The sequence below is a fragment of the Nilaparvata lugens genome, chromosome 7, assembly GCF_014356525.2.
Source record: "Nilaparvata lugens isolate BPH chromosome 7, ASM1435652v1, whole genome shotgun sequence".
Lineage (NCBI taxonomy): Eukaryota > Metazoa > Arthropoda > Insecta > Hemiptera > Delphacidae > Nilaparvata > Nilaparvata lugens.
In genome coordinates, this window is record NC_052510.1 from 39534523 (window position 1) to 39551578 (window position 17056).

At 31.7% G+C, this 17056-nt stretch overlaps 1 protein-coding gene across 2 annotated transcripts in view; it reads right to left on the minus strand.

Moving 5' to 3' along the window:
• Positions 1–11010: 11010 nt before the first annotated feature.
• LOC111051909 (protein crumbs) overlaps positions 11011–17056 on the minus strand; it is a 145619-nt gene continuing 139573 nt past the window's right edge. For both annotated transcript variants that reach the window (XM_039432731.1, XM_039432732.1), the window contains one exon: positions 11011–16132. In XM_039432731.1, coding sequence (XP_039288665.1) covers positions 15905–16132 — 228 coding nt within the window. In that variant the 3' untranslated portion in view covers positions 11011–15904. The remainder of the gene's footprint in view (positions 16133–17056) is intronic.

Sequence of the window (17056 nt, forward strand, 5' to 3'; positions counted from 1 at the left end):
TTAGTGCCGAATGTTTGGCATTACTCAAAAAATCAAGTATCAATATCAAATATTTCCTCGATTATAGTTTCATGTAATCTAGTGTGTAGTACATATGCTAATGAAAAGAAACACATAGTTATATGAATTCCTACCAAAGGTGCCACCAGGTTATCTGATCAATGAAACACCGAATCCGATAATTTATGTAAGCTTATGTACACATAAATTTCAAACCATTAGCGTAAAGATCACTGACCAGAACAGTTTTATTAGATTTTAGAGGTGATAGAATAACAGTGAGATTACATATACGTAAAAAACAGTATTAACATGGGCTTTATTGTTTACAATTCGCAAGCATATTCTAAATATAGACCTGTAAATCAGACTGGATTGAAAAGACAAAATATGAAACCGATTAAATGGGATGTACCTAAAAAGAGGAAAAAGTTAATGTATAGGTACAATGGTGGAGACTTGATTAGTGAGAGTTCATACTCTGTGCCGTTAACATCAAAAAACGCACACATTTTAGAGAGATTAGGATTTTGTGTTAATTATAATTTTGTCAATGGCGGCAATAAGTGAGATACTAGATGTAGAAAGGGATGTACACTACTACAATGATATTACAAATTTTGAGTATCATACACATGGACCATATGCAAATCAAAAACTTGAACGCTCAGATGAAGTGAGAATTCCTATAAATTCTATGGATCTTTATTGTCTTCCATGTCATTAGTTTCTATTAATTGAAGGTCGAGTTGATTGTAGAAAGGATGTGAAATATGATAAGTCGGATGCTGTGACTGAGACGTCAGCAACATATAAATTAATAAGTAATGCAATTGGCTATTTGTTTAATGAAATCAGATATGAGCTTGCAGGTACATCTATAGCTAAATCAAGATTGGTTGGTATAACTTCTACAATAAAAGCATTATTGTTGAAAAATTTATTTGATAAGAATATTTTTCATTTAGCAGGATTTGATCATGAGGATATACATTAACTGATAATAAATTCAGCTTTTGTGTACCACTAAAACTAATTCTTCCTTTTTTCGAGGATTTCAAACATGTAATATTGAATTTAAAACAAGAGCTTGTACTACTTAGATCATCATCAGATATAAATTGTATTGAATCAGCAGATGGTAAGAGAGTTTCAATAACTTTGACTAAGTTAGTATGGAAGATGCCATATATTGAGCTAGAAAATCATAGAAGACTAAAATTCCTGAAAATACTTGATGCAGACAGACCATTAAAATTAGCTTTCAGGAAATGGGAGATTCATGAATACCCAGTTCTTCTTTAACAAAGGCATAGGGACTATCAGAACAACCTCCTCAGCAGACATTCCAAAATACGTGATTTTAGCATTTCAAACAAATAGGAAATTAACAATGAAAGCTAATATGGCGAAATTTGATTTTTGTCATCTTCATAATGTTAAACTTTATTTGAACTCTCAGTATTATCCCTATGATCATTTTTTGGGTAGTAAAGAGTTAATGTATAAAACATTTCTAGATTTTGCAGTATCCTACTATAATTTACCGGTAAATGCTGAATATGGAAATGCAGTTGATTTTAATACGTTTAAGAGTGAAACACCAATTTTTGTGATAGATTGTTCACATCAATCAGATCACTTAAAGGTATCAACTGATGTTAGAGTAGAAATTGAATTTGAAAAGGCTGTACCAAATTTGACAACAGCCTATTGTATTCTTGTAAGTGATACTTTAATGGAATATAAACCATTATCATCACTTGTAAGAGAAGTGCAATAGGTTAATAATAGCATGTGTACGTTTGTCAACTTTACAACAGAGTGCGTGCAAATCAGTATAAATATGAAGGCTAGTAAGAGTAGTAAGTAGTTGCTCGTGAGACGTGGTGATACACACATCATTGATTCATCTTCAACAGTATTATTCTTGAGGCTGCTGCAGAAGATGGAAGAACTAGTTAAGATTAAGGAGGAAGAAGAGGGTGATATTTATGATAGACTTTCAGCTTACTATACTGGTACTAATAGTTCATTTGATGAGATGTATCATTCTAAACCAGTTTCTAAACAAGGATGACAAACATATTCTCGTGCTGTTCAGTGTAATTTAGATAGTGAAGACACTTCACAAACAGAGACGGAAAGTGAATTGATCGAAGAAGATGAGGTGCTTAATAAAGAAGCTGAGAAGGAGAATGCAGTATTGAAAGAAACAGGTGAGTCAGATATTTCAACTTTCTGTGTGGTCGAATTTCATGGATTTAAAAATTATTCGGATAATTCATTTATTCTAGAAGAATTTGCACTTATTGATACACATCAAACATATGTTTTATATCATTTCAAACCACCATTTCCTAAATCAGAACTTCCATGGAAATCATATCGTGATGTATCTTGGCTGGAATTTTATCATCATAAGATAAAATGGGAGATGGGAGATACTGAATACTCAGATAATATTATCAAAAGTTGTCTACAAAACTATCAAAAAGTTCATACTAAGGGTAGAGAGAAGATGGAATTTTTAAAGAAATTTCATGCTAATGTTGAAATGATACCAGATAATTTTGAAAGACCGGATTATAAAAAATTTGAAAGTAGTTGGTGTAATGAGATTTGTAAAATACATAGATCGGTTGAGAATGGACGTTGTGCGCTTTTCAGCGCAAATCATTATCTTTCAGAATTGCTAATAAAGTCAGAAGTAATGTGTAAACAACATGTGGATTATATGTGTGAGAGCGAGAGGATGAGATCTATGAAAAGTTGTCCTTTTTATAATAGTGAGAAAAAAAGAAAGTATGCAAGACAGGGTTTTTTCTACAATGGTAGTAAAGTAATTTGTGTTTATTGTGGATATGAACTGTTTATGCATAGAGCCAGAATATGTAATCTTAATAGCGGTATAAATTCAGTAAATTTTTCAGTCTTGGTTCCACTGGTATAAATAGAGCTGAAAATGATAGGATGATTCAGTGTGCTATTGAACATCGTTCAGGATGAATCCGGCAAATTGGTTAGCAGCTGAAGATAATTTAGAAAGTAAACTTCACAAACATTTAGATTGGTTTGATGTATGTGAAAATTCAATCAGTAAAGCTAAAAAAGAAAATCGAGATACAACGTTATTAGTGGAATTACTATCAGTTTTTTTATCAACAGTGAATATTAATGACATTAATGAGTACTTGTGTTATTATAGACCATTTAAATTAAATGTGAATAAACTATTAAAATTAGAAAATGCGGTATTAAATAATATTACGTCATCTATAAACAATGATGAAGTTCATTGACTGTTCACGAACATGTTTGTGCAGGTCTTCGTAGTGTAAGTAGTGGGGGAAGAGTATTGAGGGAATGAAGTCAGTAACTTGAAATTGTTATTCATTCTACATCCAACATCGTACGTGTGTGAACGTGTTTTCAATCATGCAGGACACTCTATCTTTTGATTTGACAAAGTTCAACCAAACATCATACGAGGATATTCCAATTGTTCAAATATATGATTTGAAACCTGATTTCAAATATCCGATACAAAAAGCGAGATTAGCATGAACAAAGTGTGGAGTTAGAATTGTAATGAGACTATATGAAATTAACAAGAAGAGCGGCGCATATTCATTTTATGATGTTTATCTACCTGAGAAGTATTTATCAACATTGAATGCAGCAACTTTGGATGATTTTAACAGTAGAAAGTATGTAATGAAATGTGAACATAGAGAGGATAAACCATCTTTAATTCACTTGGAAATGCAATAGTAAGAACTCAAAACTAACTTAAACTGGATTGATTTATTTTACTTAGAATTGATCAAACTCAGTGATGTAGGTCTGTCTCATAGTTAAATGTTAACAATTGATATTTCTATATTAGTCTAGATATTTAGTAAATATTTAGTCTACTATAGATAATCTATCAATATTTAGCTAGAGATGGAGATGAAGCACTTTAAAACTTCAACGCCTGCGCTTTTTACTGCATGGATAAAGTGAATATTCAAATTTAATTATATACTATCAAATTATATTCATTTTCATCCTACAGTCAGGTGGAAAGAAAAGCATATATAAAAGAAAGTAAGCTGTATTTTACTCAGTCTTTACTCAAAAAGAAAATAACTGATCTAACAGCTACATCAATGATAGTAAAACGATTGTATGTAGTAACAGAAGCAACAAAGATTTAATAAGTAGAGCTGAAATGCTGCTGCTGCTGCTCTCTAATTTCTGATCTAACTCAGTGATGTAGGTCTGTCTCATAGTTAAATGTTAACAATTGATATTTCTATATTAGTCTAGATATTTAGTAAATATTTAGTCTACTATAGATAATCTATCAATATTTAGCTAGAGATGGAGATGAAGCACTTTAAAACTTCAATGCCTGCGCTTTTTACTGCATGGATAAAGTGAATATTCGAATTTAATTATATACTATCAAATTATATTCATTTTCATCCTACAGTCAGGTGGAAAGAGAAGCATATATAAGAGAAAGTAAGCTGTATTTTACTCAGTCTTTGCTGAGTTCAGCCAGTGTTAACTACAAAAGGTGTTAGTGCATACATAACCTATAAATTATGATTCAATTCTTTAGTTATTCAAAGTTCAAAAAGCTATCAAGGCTTCTAATGGGTATAACATTTGATGAATTTAATGAACTGGCAAATAGTGTAAGATATTCAAAGTACTGTTTAGATAATGACACTGACAGTAAGGAGGTTAAGCATAACAATCAAAATTCAAACAATGTAAATACAAACAATTCAAGATTCTCTATATTATCCGAAATATATGATTCACTAGATATTGTGATTGATGGTTATGGTCATTTTCATTATGGCTGTAGCTGTGAATGCTCAGTTATGACAATAACTGATGTTAATGAGCTCTGGGAAGCATTATTCGATCTAGCTGAGCATAAGTGTATGAAAAAGTAAAAAACATTAAGCTTAAAGGCAGGCGGCGGCGGGCGGCAGCATAGGGGGTGACAGGGGGACTTGTTTGGAAGGAGGATCTTGCAAGTGTCTACTTATTTTTTTAAAATAAGTACTTGAACAAAAATGGTGGTCTTCAGTAGGAGGAGGAGATTTGGTTTAGGCTGGGGGGGTCCGCAAAGTGTGGGGGATTGCTTGGAGGAGGATTCTGCAATTGGTACGCCCATAAATTTGTTTTTTTCAAATAAATACTTGAAATAAAATGGCGGTTTTAGTATCGGTGGGAGAACTGGTCCAGGCCAGGGGGTTAGAAAATGGAGTTTTCCCGCGCGGAGCGCGGGGGGATTTGGGCGGGGTTTAGAGCCCCCCTGGGGGATTAGGCTCCGCCCCCTAATTAAAATACTGCTCTGTGATTGGTGCGTTCAATCTGCAATAGTATACTACTTATTATTTCTCTCACAATCCTTTATCTTGTCGGTGTACTGTATATTATAATATAATGTAGAATTAATAGAACATCTTGCCTAATCCCTTAGGAGGAGAATCTCTTTTTTCAGAAAAATTATGGCTTCCATATACTTGATCAGGAAATAGTTTTCTGGTTGGATCTCTCTAATTAGAAACTACAACAAAATATAAGGGTGAATATATATTAAAGCATGCATACCGCGTGGGGAATTCTCAGTAATTGAGAAATTGTATTGAATACTTGCTCTCATATTGTGAAACACAATATTTCTCATTTATAATTTGTGAGAGGAATTCTCAAATGATACTTGTTCTCTTATTGTTAAACTCTCATTCTTTATTTTTTATTTGTGAAAAGGAAAACCAACTCTTCATGATCCAATAATAATGTTTTTAATAAAAATGAATCATTAATTGAAAAGTATACGTATGATTATGAATTCATACTATAAGTACCCTACAATATGTATTCCTTCTAAAAAAATGATAATTCTCTAAGACAAGTGGATTGGTTGAATGCCTGTTTGAAAGACTACGAAAGGATGACAACCTCTTCAATCAACTCGGAGGGCATTTCTATTCTAGAAATTAAACTCTCATACACTTAAAACAGGATAATGTGTGCGGTAAATTCCAATTTCTTCCAAACTCCACATTATTTTCCTATAATCGGAAAGAATAGTTGGGCATATTTTAAGATATTTTTTAAAATTGCAATTCATTCAGTTTATAATGCTTTTATGATGTGAGTGTTATACTATCACCCCATACTCTCTTTTATTCCATATTGGGGCTTTCTATCACATATAATGTGAGTGATGTATATGTGATAAAAATTATTTTTCTAGATTGTGCCTTGGTCACTGAGTAGAAATAATTCTGAAACCAAAGTTCTTTATCGAAAATTTAATTGTTGATCAATCCAATTGATTAACAAACAAAATCATCAAATATATTATTATTACCATCTTCACGCTTACCATCTTCATCCATTGATTATCCACATTCTCCTTCCAAATCACTAATGGAATGCCCTGCACTAGCAACCTTTATTCTCTGCAACCGCTCTTGAATTCACTTTTATCAAATTAATCTTAGCTTTCCCTTTATATGTCTTCTACATTGAGATTGGTATTAGAATCAATTTTGAAAGGATAGATATTGGTTGAGTTTGCAGAAGAATATCACAATGAAGCACCCCCAGTAGCACCCCCAGCATAAGAGGGCCTTCAATAAACAAAAGCAGCATTTTCAAAGCTCAACACCCACCATTGAACGATTCTTATAATCAACCGTGACAAGTCCTTTCTGTGTGAAACACTAAATGCAATAGCCAAAAAGGTATCAGAGAAACGAAGTTCTCCATTATATTATAATGGTACGATACTCAGTTTTCAAAAAAAGTGACCAGCACTGATGCCTACTCCATAAGGTCTGGGTAGGTAGGTAGGTAGGTAGGCTGTGGAGCCCACCCAAAAAATATTTTGACCAAAAATTCTGATCAATTATATGGAAAAAAAACCCTCCCCAGACCCCTAACCAATGAGCCCACCCAAAGGTTTTGGTAAGTCGGCGCCCATGGTGGCCAGGGCATAAAAGTGATATATTCAGAATCTTCATGTTAAAATGCATGTTAAACAGCTCATTAGTTAATAATAGTCCAGTTACGAGTTGGTGAAAAAGGGGCAGTTTTGATAATTAATTCCCAAAACGCAACATTTTTTGGGTAATGATTCTGGAGTATTGGATATCTTTACAAAAGTTGACCTTATAGAGCAAGTGAGAGAAAAAATGAGTATAATTATTGTGATTCCAGGCTATTAACTATGTATACTAACATCCTGCAAAAATTAGCTTTACCAATATTATGGATAGGGTGACTTATGTAGTTTAAATGAATGTAATAATAGTAATACATCAGCTTCTTCTTCTTTTCTCATGATATCTTATTCTCTTCATCTCCTACTTATTTTTCTTCATCTCCAAACTTATTTTTCTTCATCATCATGTTGTAGCTTTTCTTTTTTTTCTCCTTCTTCTGCTTCTTACTATTATCTTTTTGTCATCATGTTCTATTATTTATTCTTCTTCTTCTACTAAAAATCGTCATTTTATTCTTATCATCTACTCATCTTCTTCTTTTTCTTCTCCTCTTCTTCATCATTCTATTCTTCCTCTTCTTCTCCTTCTTCTTTTTCTTTTTTCTTCTTCTCATTGAAGAAAGAGAAGAATGGGAAGGAGTAGCAAGATAGAAATAAGAAGTGGTAGAACATGAAGAAGATTAGATAGTGGAAGAAGAAGGGAAGAAATCTTCTTCTTTTCTTCTTCTTCTTCTTCTTCTTCTTCTGGGAGGAGGAGGAGAAAAAGAAGGAGTAGCATATGATAGAAATAAGAATTAGTGGATCATGAAGGAGGAGAAGAGGATAAGAAAGATGAAGATATACTATACAATAGTGATAGAAAATAATAAATATTTAGAAGATGATGAACTGAAAACTTCATATTTTCATCTTCTTCTTCTTCTTCTCTTTTTCTTATTCTTTTACTTCTTCTTTACATAGCATTCTCATTCTTACAGAACACAGAGTAATATAAATGATACAGTCATGATTCAACTGTGAGTTTCCCAATCATCAGGAGAATGTTGGGATGAAATGCAAAGAAAACAGAAGGCGGTTGAATAATATTATTATCACAATAGTCCTATAATTGCTATAATTGCTTCACATGTTGACAGGTGTCTGGTGCCGAGTTGACTGTGTGTGTGCATCTGTGTGGTGTATGTGTGTGTGTGATAGTGTCGAAGGAGTGAGGGGCGACTACCTGTCAGTGGAGTGGGTGATAGAGTTGTTGTGAGGACGGAGTGCGGAAGGGGGGTGAGCGAGACTGGAGTAGGGTTCTGCGCGCTATCTACAATCTGGCAAAGGAACTACTCGATTATGCATGAACAGAAAGTCCTATTCCACTAGCCTTCTGTGCTATTATTAATTCTGTGACATTACTTATCAATTTCTGTCCAGTCATTGGCGAATCCAGAGATGGCCGGACGCCTCGCCTCTGAGCCTAACGTAGATGCTCAGTTTCAATCTCATATTTTTGTTGTTTTGATTTAATGACCTAGATAGCCTCTAAATGTGAAAAAATAATTAAATTTATAACTGGTACCGAACTTCAAAGAAACCATCACTTTCAAGTGACAAAACAGTTTCCTAAATTCAAGTAATGAATAAGTTGACTAGATTGAAAACGAAGTTAATTATTCATTTATTAATTAAAAAATTAATTATTTCACTAGATTGACAAATGAACAATGTGCTAGATACAGGAATGAGAGAACATAAAACGTGAGAAGATTGAATAAAAAACAGGTTTGTTATTGAATATGAATAGCCTATGTCTGTATATCATTGAAAAATGATTGATATTCTGAATTCAGGTTTAAATTGTTTCAAGAAACAACAAAAAGATCAGAAAAGGAACCAGCAGCAATGAAAACCCAGTTCAATACCATATATCCATCACTGGGATCATCAAATTCTGTACAATATTCTAATTTAATAGTCAACATTTCTAGAATCTATTGATGAGGAAACTGATGAGTGGTTTTTCAACTGGAAATTGTGATCTAAGGCCTAGGTCGAGCTAGCTAGTCAGTTATTTATTATTTATATTACATGTTTATTCTATATATTCTATATATATAAAAGCGAAATGGCACTTACTCACTGACTACTGACTGACTGACTCACTCACTCGCAGAACTAAAAATCTACCAGACCAAAAACGTTCAAATTTGGGAGGTATGTTCAGTTGTCCCTTTAGAGGCGCACTAAGAAATCTTTTGGCAATATTTTAACTCTAAGGGTGGTTTTTAAGGGTTTAAAGTTCGTCTTTTAGCATGTATATTCTTCTTATTCTCTTAATTATAATTGAAAAAAGGCCATACCATATGTCAATATAGAACTATAATCTAGAGAGAGTACCTCTTCGAAACAGTTGTTAACTGGTAACTAAATTAATAATTTTGTCAGGTTGGCATTAAGTTGAGTTGACTTTGTTAGGTTGGCACCAAGCTGAAGATTGAAATGCAATTTATCGCGGAAAAATTGATTGGGCAATGCTACTTCAATCAGAGCTGAGCTATTCCTGGGAATATTATATTACTAGCCGTCAGGCTCGCCATATCCGTTTAGCCAGACGTTTAGTCTGGACCCCCGACTGGATCGTCCTAACATATGATAAAAATGCCCAAATGAAAAATGCAGGCGAGCGAAGCGAGCCTGCTGATCTCATTCTTGATATGGCGAGCGAAGCAAGCCTGACGGCTAGTTAGCTATATAAATGAATAAAGCTATTTATAATCAGGCTCCCAATTTTACAAAACAAATAAACTGCTTGAATGCTTAACTTCATAAACAATATTATATAATAAAAAATGTATATAATATTATATATATTATTTAATAAATATGTAGCTTCGCTTGCCTATGGAGGAGAATGGATTAGGAATGTTAAGAAAGATCTAGTTTTGGCAGGAATTACTGATGATGAAATTAAAAATAGAAATAATTTCAAAACAAAAGTGAACAAATGGGAAATTATTCCAGAGATAAAAGCACCAAGAGTTGGCACAAGATGGAGTGAAGAAAAGCTGCATTTTCTCAGAGAATGAAAAGCTGGTGGGCGAACAAGAAAACCGCCAAGTCTAATAAAAATCGATGATCATGATTTTACTCAGCGTCTTCCACTTCGGGAGCTCTACGACTAATTCAAATTTCAAATTCAAATTTTATTTATTCAAACTCACAATATTCACATTCAGAATTAATAAGAAAAACAAAACACTCAGCTCAGTAAGATAACAAATAAATAATGGAAGATTAATAAAATAAATACTGGTATGTTTTATTAGAAATACGGTAAATTTGTGAATTGGAATAAAAAATACTACCTGCTGGAAGTATACAATACTCCACGTTTGCAAGCAGGAATGAATATCACTTCAACTAATTTTAAATGCATGAATAAAAGGAGAAAGAAAAAGAAAAGAGAAAGAAAAGACTAGCAACCATTCACTCTCACATTCACTCACCTTGCACACTTTCCAATAACAGCTCATCTTACTAATGCTTATTGCCAGCCACCAAAATTACATTTAAACTACGAAATAACATTAAATAAGGACTAATAATAATAATAAATGTATATATAATAGGCCTACTCAAATGGCGAGTGAGAAAATCCATCTAATTGGTGCAAATAGGTAGTCTGTTCTAGAGTAAATCTTCTAAAGTTGGCTCCTATGTTTTATAAGAAGTTCACCCTTAGCATTACTACATCAATCGCCTATACCTATAGTGAGATTCGTTTCAAGTTATCAGCATTGAAATTGTCCATGAGAAATAGACACTGAGAAATGCTGACAGTTTGAAGTGAATCTCACAAAAGATCATTGTACTGTACCGTATATTCGAATAACTCTACAACAGTTAAGTCCAGATACCCTTTGCCAATTTTCATGAATTGCTGAGAAGTTCAAGTATTTTGGACAATGTGGGAAGTAAAAATAGGAGAGAAATAATAAAAAATGTATATATAAACAATTTTCATTTAATTTCACTACATGGTTTGAAAAATATGGCTTTGTACAATCTTAACTACAGCTTTGGTTATCAGAATAAAAACAGTGCAAAAAACATTGGAAAATGCATTTTATCACCTTAATATTTCCTCCACTACAACAAACAAATAATTTGAAATTACAAAATTTAATAATTTTACCAATAAAGCATTCATTCTCAAGCTGCACTATGTTATAATAATTGTCTGTCAATTTTAATAAATCTTACATCTTTCTAACAAATTTACATCATAAATGTATCATTTCATATGAAGTACAGTGATAATAACATTAAAACACTTCACACAATTGCATTAAGACACATTGAATTGCACATGTAAAGTTTGAAAAGTTTTTGTAATATTTTGTTTAAAGGCACTAGCTAAACTGATGGACGGATTGATAAATGAAATTTCTGATAAATTTGTCAAGATCACATATTATTAATAAATTAAAGGTAGTCAGTCATAGGGAAATTTCAATGCGAATTCTATTGATTAACGGTTTGTGAAAAGTCAATTGTGTTCAAAACAAATCTATTCTGAGGATGAATTAATGGCCTTACATTTTTTCATTCATCATCTATAAGTTTTGAACTTTAGCTTTTGAGAAATAATAATCAAATTGCCGAACTACTGAAAAGTCTTTAAATTGCTCTATGAAATGAATTCAAATTTAATTATTTGTACAAATGATATGTTCAAGTTTGATCATTCGTAATTATATAATATTTGTTTCTCATTTGTTAAGTACAATATTGCAGGAAATAATTTTTTATGTCTTAAACATAAAAATTACATTATTGATAGAAATAATATTCTAAAATATTACATACATAGCACAATAATATTATATACATACATAACACAATGATACATATAAATTCGTACAAATTTACAAATGCAGTTACTTAACAAACTTCTTTGACTTATTACTAACAATTCAATGTAGAATCACATGAATTTATTACTCCAAGAAATTGTAAATAGAATTTGAAAAACCCAGCCAGTAGAAAGCTTAACTTCCGAGAAAAGAAGAGAATATTTTAAAGAAACAACTACTCAATAGCTCAAGTTAATTTCAAAATTTTGCATTTGTTCTCTTCTTGAATCTTAGGGTATCCCATATTTATATGAGATATCATTGATCAAATAGATCACTTTTGAAATAGGCGCCTTGTATGTAGACTATAGTTGTAGGCTACGATGGTTCTCAGTAGCTGATACCGGTATTTCAACGAATGTTAAAAGATTTTCTAAAATTTCACTATCACAGATAAAAAGATTGTAGATAAGTAGTTATAAAATTATATAAGATGTGATGATAAGTGATTTTGAGATCAAGGTTTTTGATCAAAGGAATGTGTTTCAATAAAATAATTTTACAATACTCGATGACTTACAGCAAACTAAGTACATTACTTATTAAGTAGAGGAATGCCAATGTTATTACATTTCAATATTACTTGAGAGCAAATAGTTAATACTTGAATCTAGCTGCCAAGGAAAGATACAAAATAATTTTTCATTAATCTATATGTGGTATTGAAAAATCTACAGTAGGCCTACATCAAAGATAAAATTTCAAATAACACTAGACTACTTTATTTAAAATTTTAAGAAATATTATTGATAATCAAAATATTGCTACTACCTATTAAATGCAGAGTTAAAAAGATTTAATTTGACGTTTGATTAACATTTTTGCGTGAAACATGTTTTAAATTGTTAAAATTTAAAAATGCTGCTATAAATTAATTTGAAATTGACAGTCACATGACTAAAAGAGATATAGATATTGAAGATGATAGAAAACAATATAATAACAGTGAGACAGAAGAATCTCAATGGTAATAGTCGATGATAAAATAAATGAAGAACTAATAAGAGAGAAGATTAACTTTTCTTGAAAGTTATATTATCATTATTGGGTATTACTTACTAATATAATAGTTACAGATTATTGACAATATAGGTAATTATTAAGCTGCCTACATACTTGAGCGCTATGAACACGCGCACTTCACTTTTCATTAGCTGATCATATCTAAATTTGACAATAATATATGTATCTGTACAGAAACAATAGGATACAGATATAATCAGCTGATGAAAAGCAAAATGCCAGTGTTCGTAGCGCTCAAATCTGTACGCACTTTCTTAGGTATGAATTATTTGCACCAGAAATATTTAGTCATAGATTGAGATGATCAATAATGGTCAATGTAATTCACATGATTGTTCTAATTTCAGTCATATTCATGCACTGCACGGAATTTTGATAAAATGCTAAATCTATAGCAAAATTATTAGGATATTTTTCCTATCTAATGAAAATTGATTCTAAAATAACTTTATGAGGCTTTCCAAACATTTTGAATATTGATGTATTGAGGCATTTGAAATGATTGTCAATACAGGCTTAATTAGGCATATAATATACAGTATATATGAAATTTCTGTTGAGAGTTTACATAGAAATATGTATAACAAATATATTATTTTTAAAACCTTAACCTAATTCGATCACAAACGATGATATTTAATACTAAAAAACACAAACATTCTATAAATAGATAGGTGGAACATAATTATTATTGAAACATTAGTTGAAAAAAATGCACTGGAAGAAACCGAATACAACATTATTTTGAAATAGTAGTTTTGACTCCAGGTTTGCTAATGTTGATCAGTAGTATTTACATACGAAAATAAGTACCTACTTAATTCCATAAAACCTTCAAATAAAATTTTATTGTTTTGAAAATTGATCAAAAATAATTTGCCAAGTTGGGAAATTGTAAAAAACAGCTATCAACTCACATTTTCCAAAATTTTGGATTTATGAATTATGGATTCAGAAATGTAGCACCAATTGTGTTTGTATTCGAATCCATATAGAGTAATGATAATCCTATTAGGAAATAAAATCGTTGATATCCTAATTGCTATTAGGATATGAAATCCGCGACTATATTATTTACAAAGCACTTGATGAAATATTCTTTACAATACAGTAGAATAACTATATAAAGAGAAAGTATTACAATTATGAGCAACCACTTTCAATCACTTGAGTTATAAATCTCATTTTCAAGGACGGCACATTATCTGTTCTTGTAAGGTTCATAAAAAAGTTACAAGTAAGTCCCAATCATAGATAAGAGACTTTATAAATTATCAAAATGTACCTACATTATAAATTGTGACTTCAGAATTTGAAAGGCATTCAAATATTGAGTTGGATATTATTTTGTCTGTTAAAAGTGATGATTGTAGGCCACAGAGGTGTAATCAAAATCCAGTGATTTTAAATTGATAGTGAGTTAGTTTCTTTTAACCGTCATATTATTCCAATTTAAATTTGTTATAAATTTTTTTTTCTTATACCACTTTCAATGTATTGTAATAAAATTCCATTAGGAAGGTAATTTTAAAAGTCATGATCTACGAGTACAGCTCTTTGTACATTTCATATAAATTGCCTTATTACCGACCTATTATTTCAAATCTTATTCTAAAACCAACTCAACCATAAGTCATTCATTCCATTCTCAAATCATGCATTCCAACTGACATCGTTTGCAGTCACTTCCAAACATATCGGTAAAAAACTCATTTTTTCATAACTATCACTAAATTTGATAGAATCTGTTCTATTAAAAACCTAGGGCTTGAAAAAGGTTGAAAACGTAGTGCAAAAACAAATACTACTGGCAGTAATACAAGGGAAATGTTGAAGTATTTATAAAGGATGCTTAGGCCAAAAGGACTTACATCAGCGTGGCTGTAATGCCAAGTACCCAACAAGGCTCATGTTATACGAGCGTTAATGCCGCCGCGTTTTTAGCGTTGCGTTAACTGGGAAATGGTACTTCCATAGTGCGCGCTAACAACGCTGTGTTGAAAAGCAAATTACATACTAGGCTACTTGGCTCAGCGTTGCCAACGCAGCGTTAACGCTCGTATAACATGGGCCTAACAGTACGATTCTATTTACTGGTTGTTGGGCAGCACAGTCGTGTTGAGCCAAGCATATCTCAATAGAGATTTTTTGAATACAAAGTATCTATGTATATTCCATAGAATCTCTGATAGACTATGATCCAAGTCTTATTCATACACACGATCTATACAATCACGATTTTAATGATGTCAGCTGTTCCTATTCAAGAAACTGATTAATTTGAAACTGATGCTTCTATAATTTTACTTTTCTGGAAGTAATTTCAATACTTTTTTTCTTTAAAGGGCAACTATTATTATTGAAATGAGATAAAAACCATTCAGTACTGAATATAAAAGGGTACTGGATGATTTTTATTTTATTCCAATGTTTTTCTTACTAACATAGAGAAAATAATTATCCTATCTTTTCTCTATGATTCTATCAACTTAACGGTAGGCCTACCAGTGCATAATGTGAACAGTCTCACCAACATTACAAAGTTCTACAGTAATTCGACTGGATTCACAATCCTCAAAACTATTTCTCCCATAAATCGAACTTAACTTACAATTTTCTCATTGTTCAAAGATTAACATAAATATCCTTCAAGCATATTCTTACACTTTTACCAACTGCACATATCCAACTCAATCTAAATAGTTTATAATCGATTTATAATAACCTCTAGTTATAACAATAGTCGCTAGTTCTCACTCCCAATTTTGAGAGTATTTACAGATTAAACAGAACAGATTGAACAGAATGTTTGCCAACCTAAATCATTTGATGGTGGTTTCAGCATTAAAACTAGTTTTCCATCGCAAAGATGTTTTGATGTCTCAATTCAAAAGTTTGTACAAACTTGAATCACGAATAATTTGAATGAGATTTAGAGATTGATAGAGTTGAGGCGATCTCAAATGAGGCGTTCTTCAGGAGGCGGTTTCATGACATTGTCGAGTTCGACACGGGGATTGCAGTACTCCTGCGAGCTGGGCGAGTAGGTGCCGCGGGTGGCTCGCTTCTTGCGCGCCATCATCACGAACACGGTCAGACTCACTCCGGCCGCTATCAGCAGAATGGCTATCACAGGCCCAACGATCAGCGCTATGTCCATCACATTCGACCGCGCCAGTAGGTTGCTCTACATACAAATTCGCAATTCATTTAATTATTTAGTAATGTACAATTATTAAACTTATGTGAGAGGCACAACAAGCTTACGCCCAAAACTGTCCCTTCTCAAATTTATACTACAGTCCAAATAGAAATGTAGGTTAAGCTTCTATCACTTATTACAATTATAATCCGGTGTGAATACTCGTAATTCAGAAAGATATACGTCATTTATATTCTAATAAATTTATACAAATTATTACAAAATACGTAAAATCCTTTTTTGATGACGCCATTTTAAGATTGGCAATACTACACTTTGAATTTCGTGGTGAAATAATGTTTGTGTAACTTTTAGCTTTATAAACTTGACGTTTACTTTGTTCAATAATAAGCTTGATGGCAATAAAATATTATTTATTCAATTTAATTAATTATATTATTTTATTATTCAATTTATATATTACCTATTAAATTATAATTTCATTCAAAGTAAGCATGCATGAAGAAAGCAAGAATGGGATACGTGAGAATGAAGTTAATTAAAATATTTGTATATAACCCTCAGATAAATGATTGACTATTGGAATCAGTATTAAAATCATTATGGGACCAAAAATCCTAAATTTTTCAACGAATTAATTTTTTTTAATCTGATCAGTCTAATCTAAATACAGTACCCAATATTATTATCAAAACTTATAATTGAGGATCCATGGAATAGGAAGAATGTTTGAATTTTCAATTTCATATTATAGAAACAATGACAAGCTTATGTCTGGATTGAAAAGTCGTCAATCGAAGTACCCCCCTCTTAACCCAATATGTCATCGAATGATTTATTCAACATTATGAGGTAATTTATTAATTAGTACAAATTATTTATTTACTTTATTAATTAATAGGTAATATGTTATTGAATTATTGATTCTAACATTTCTTCCATTAATGT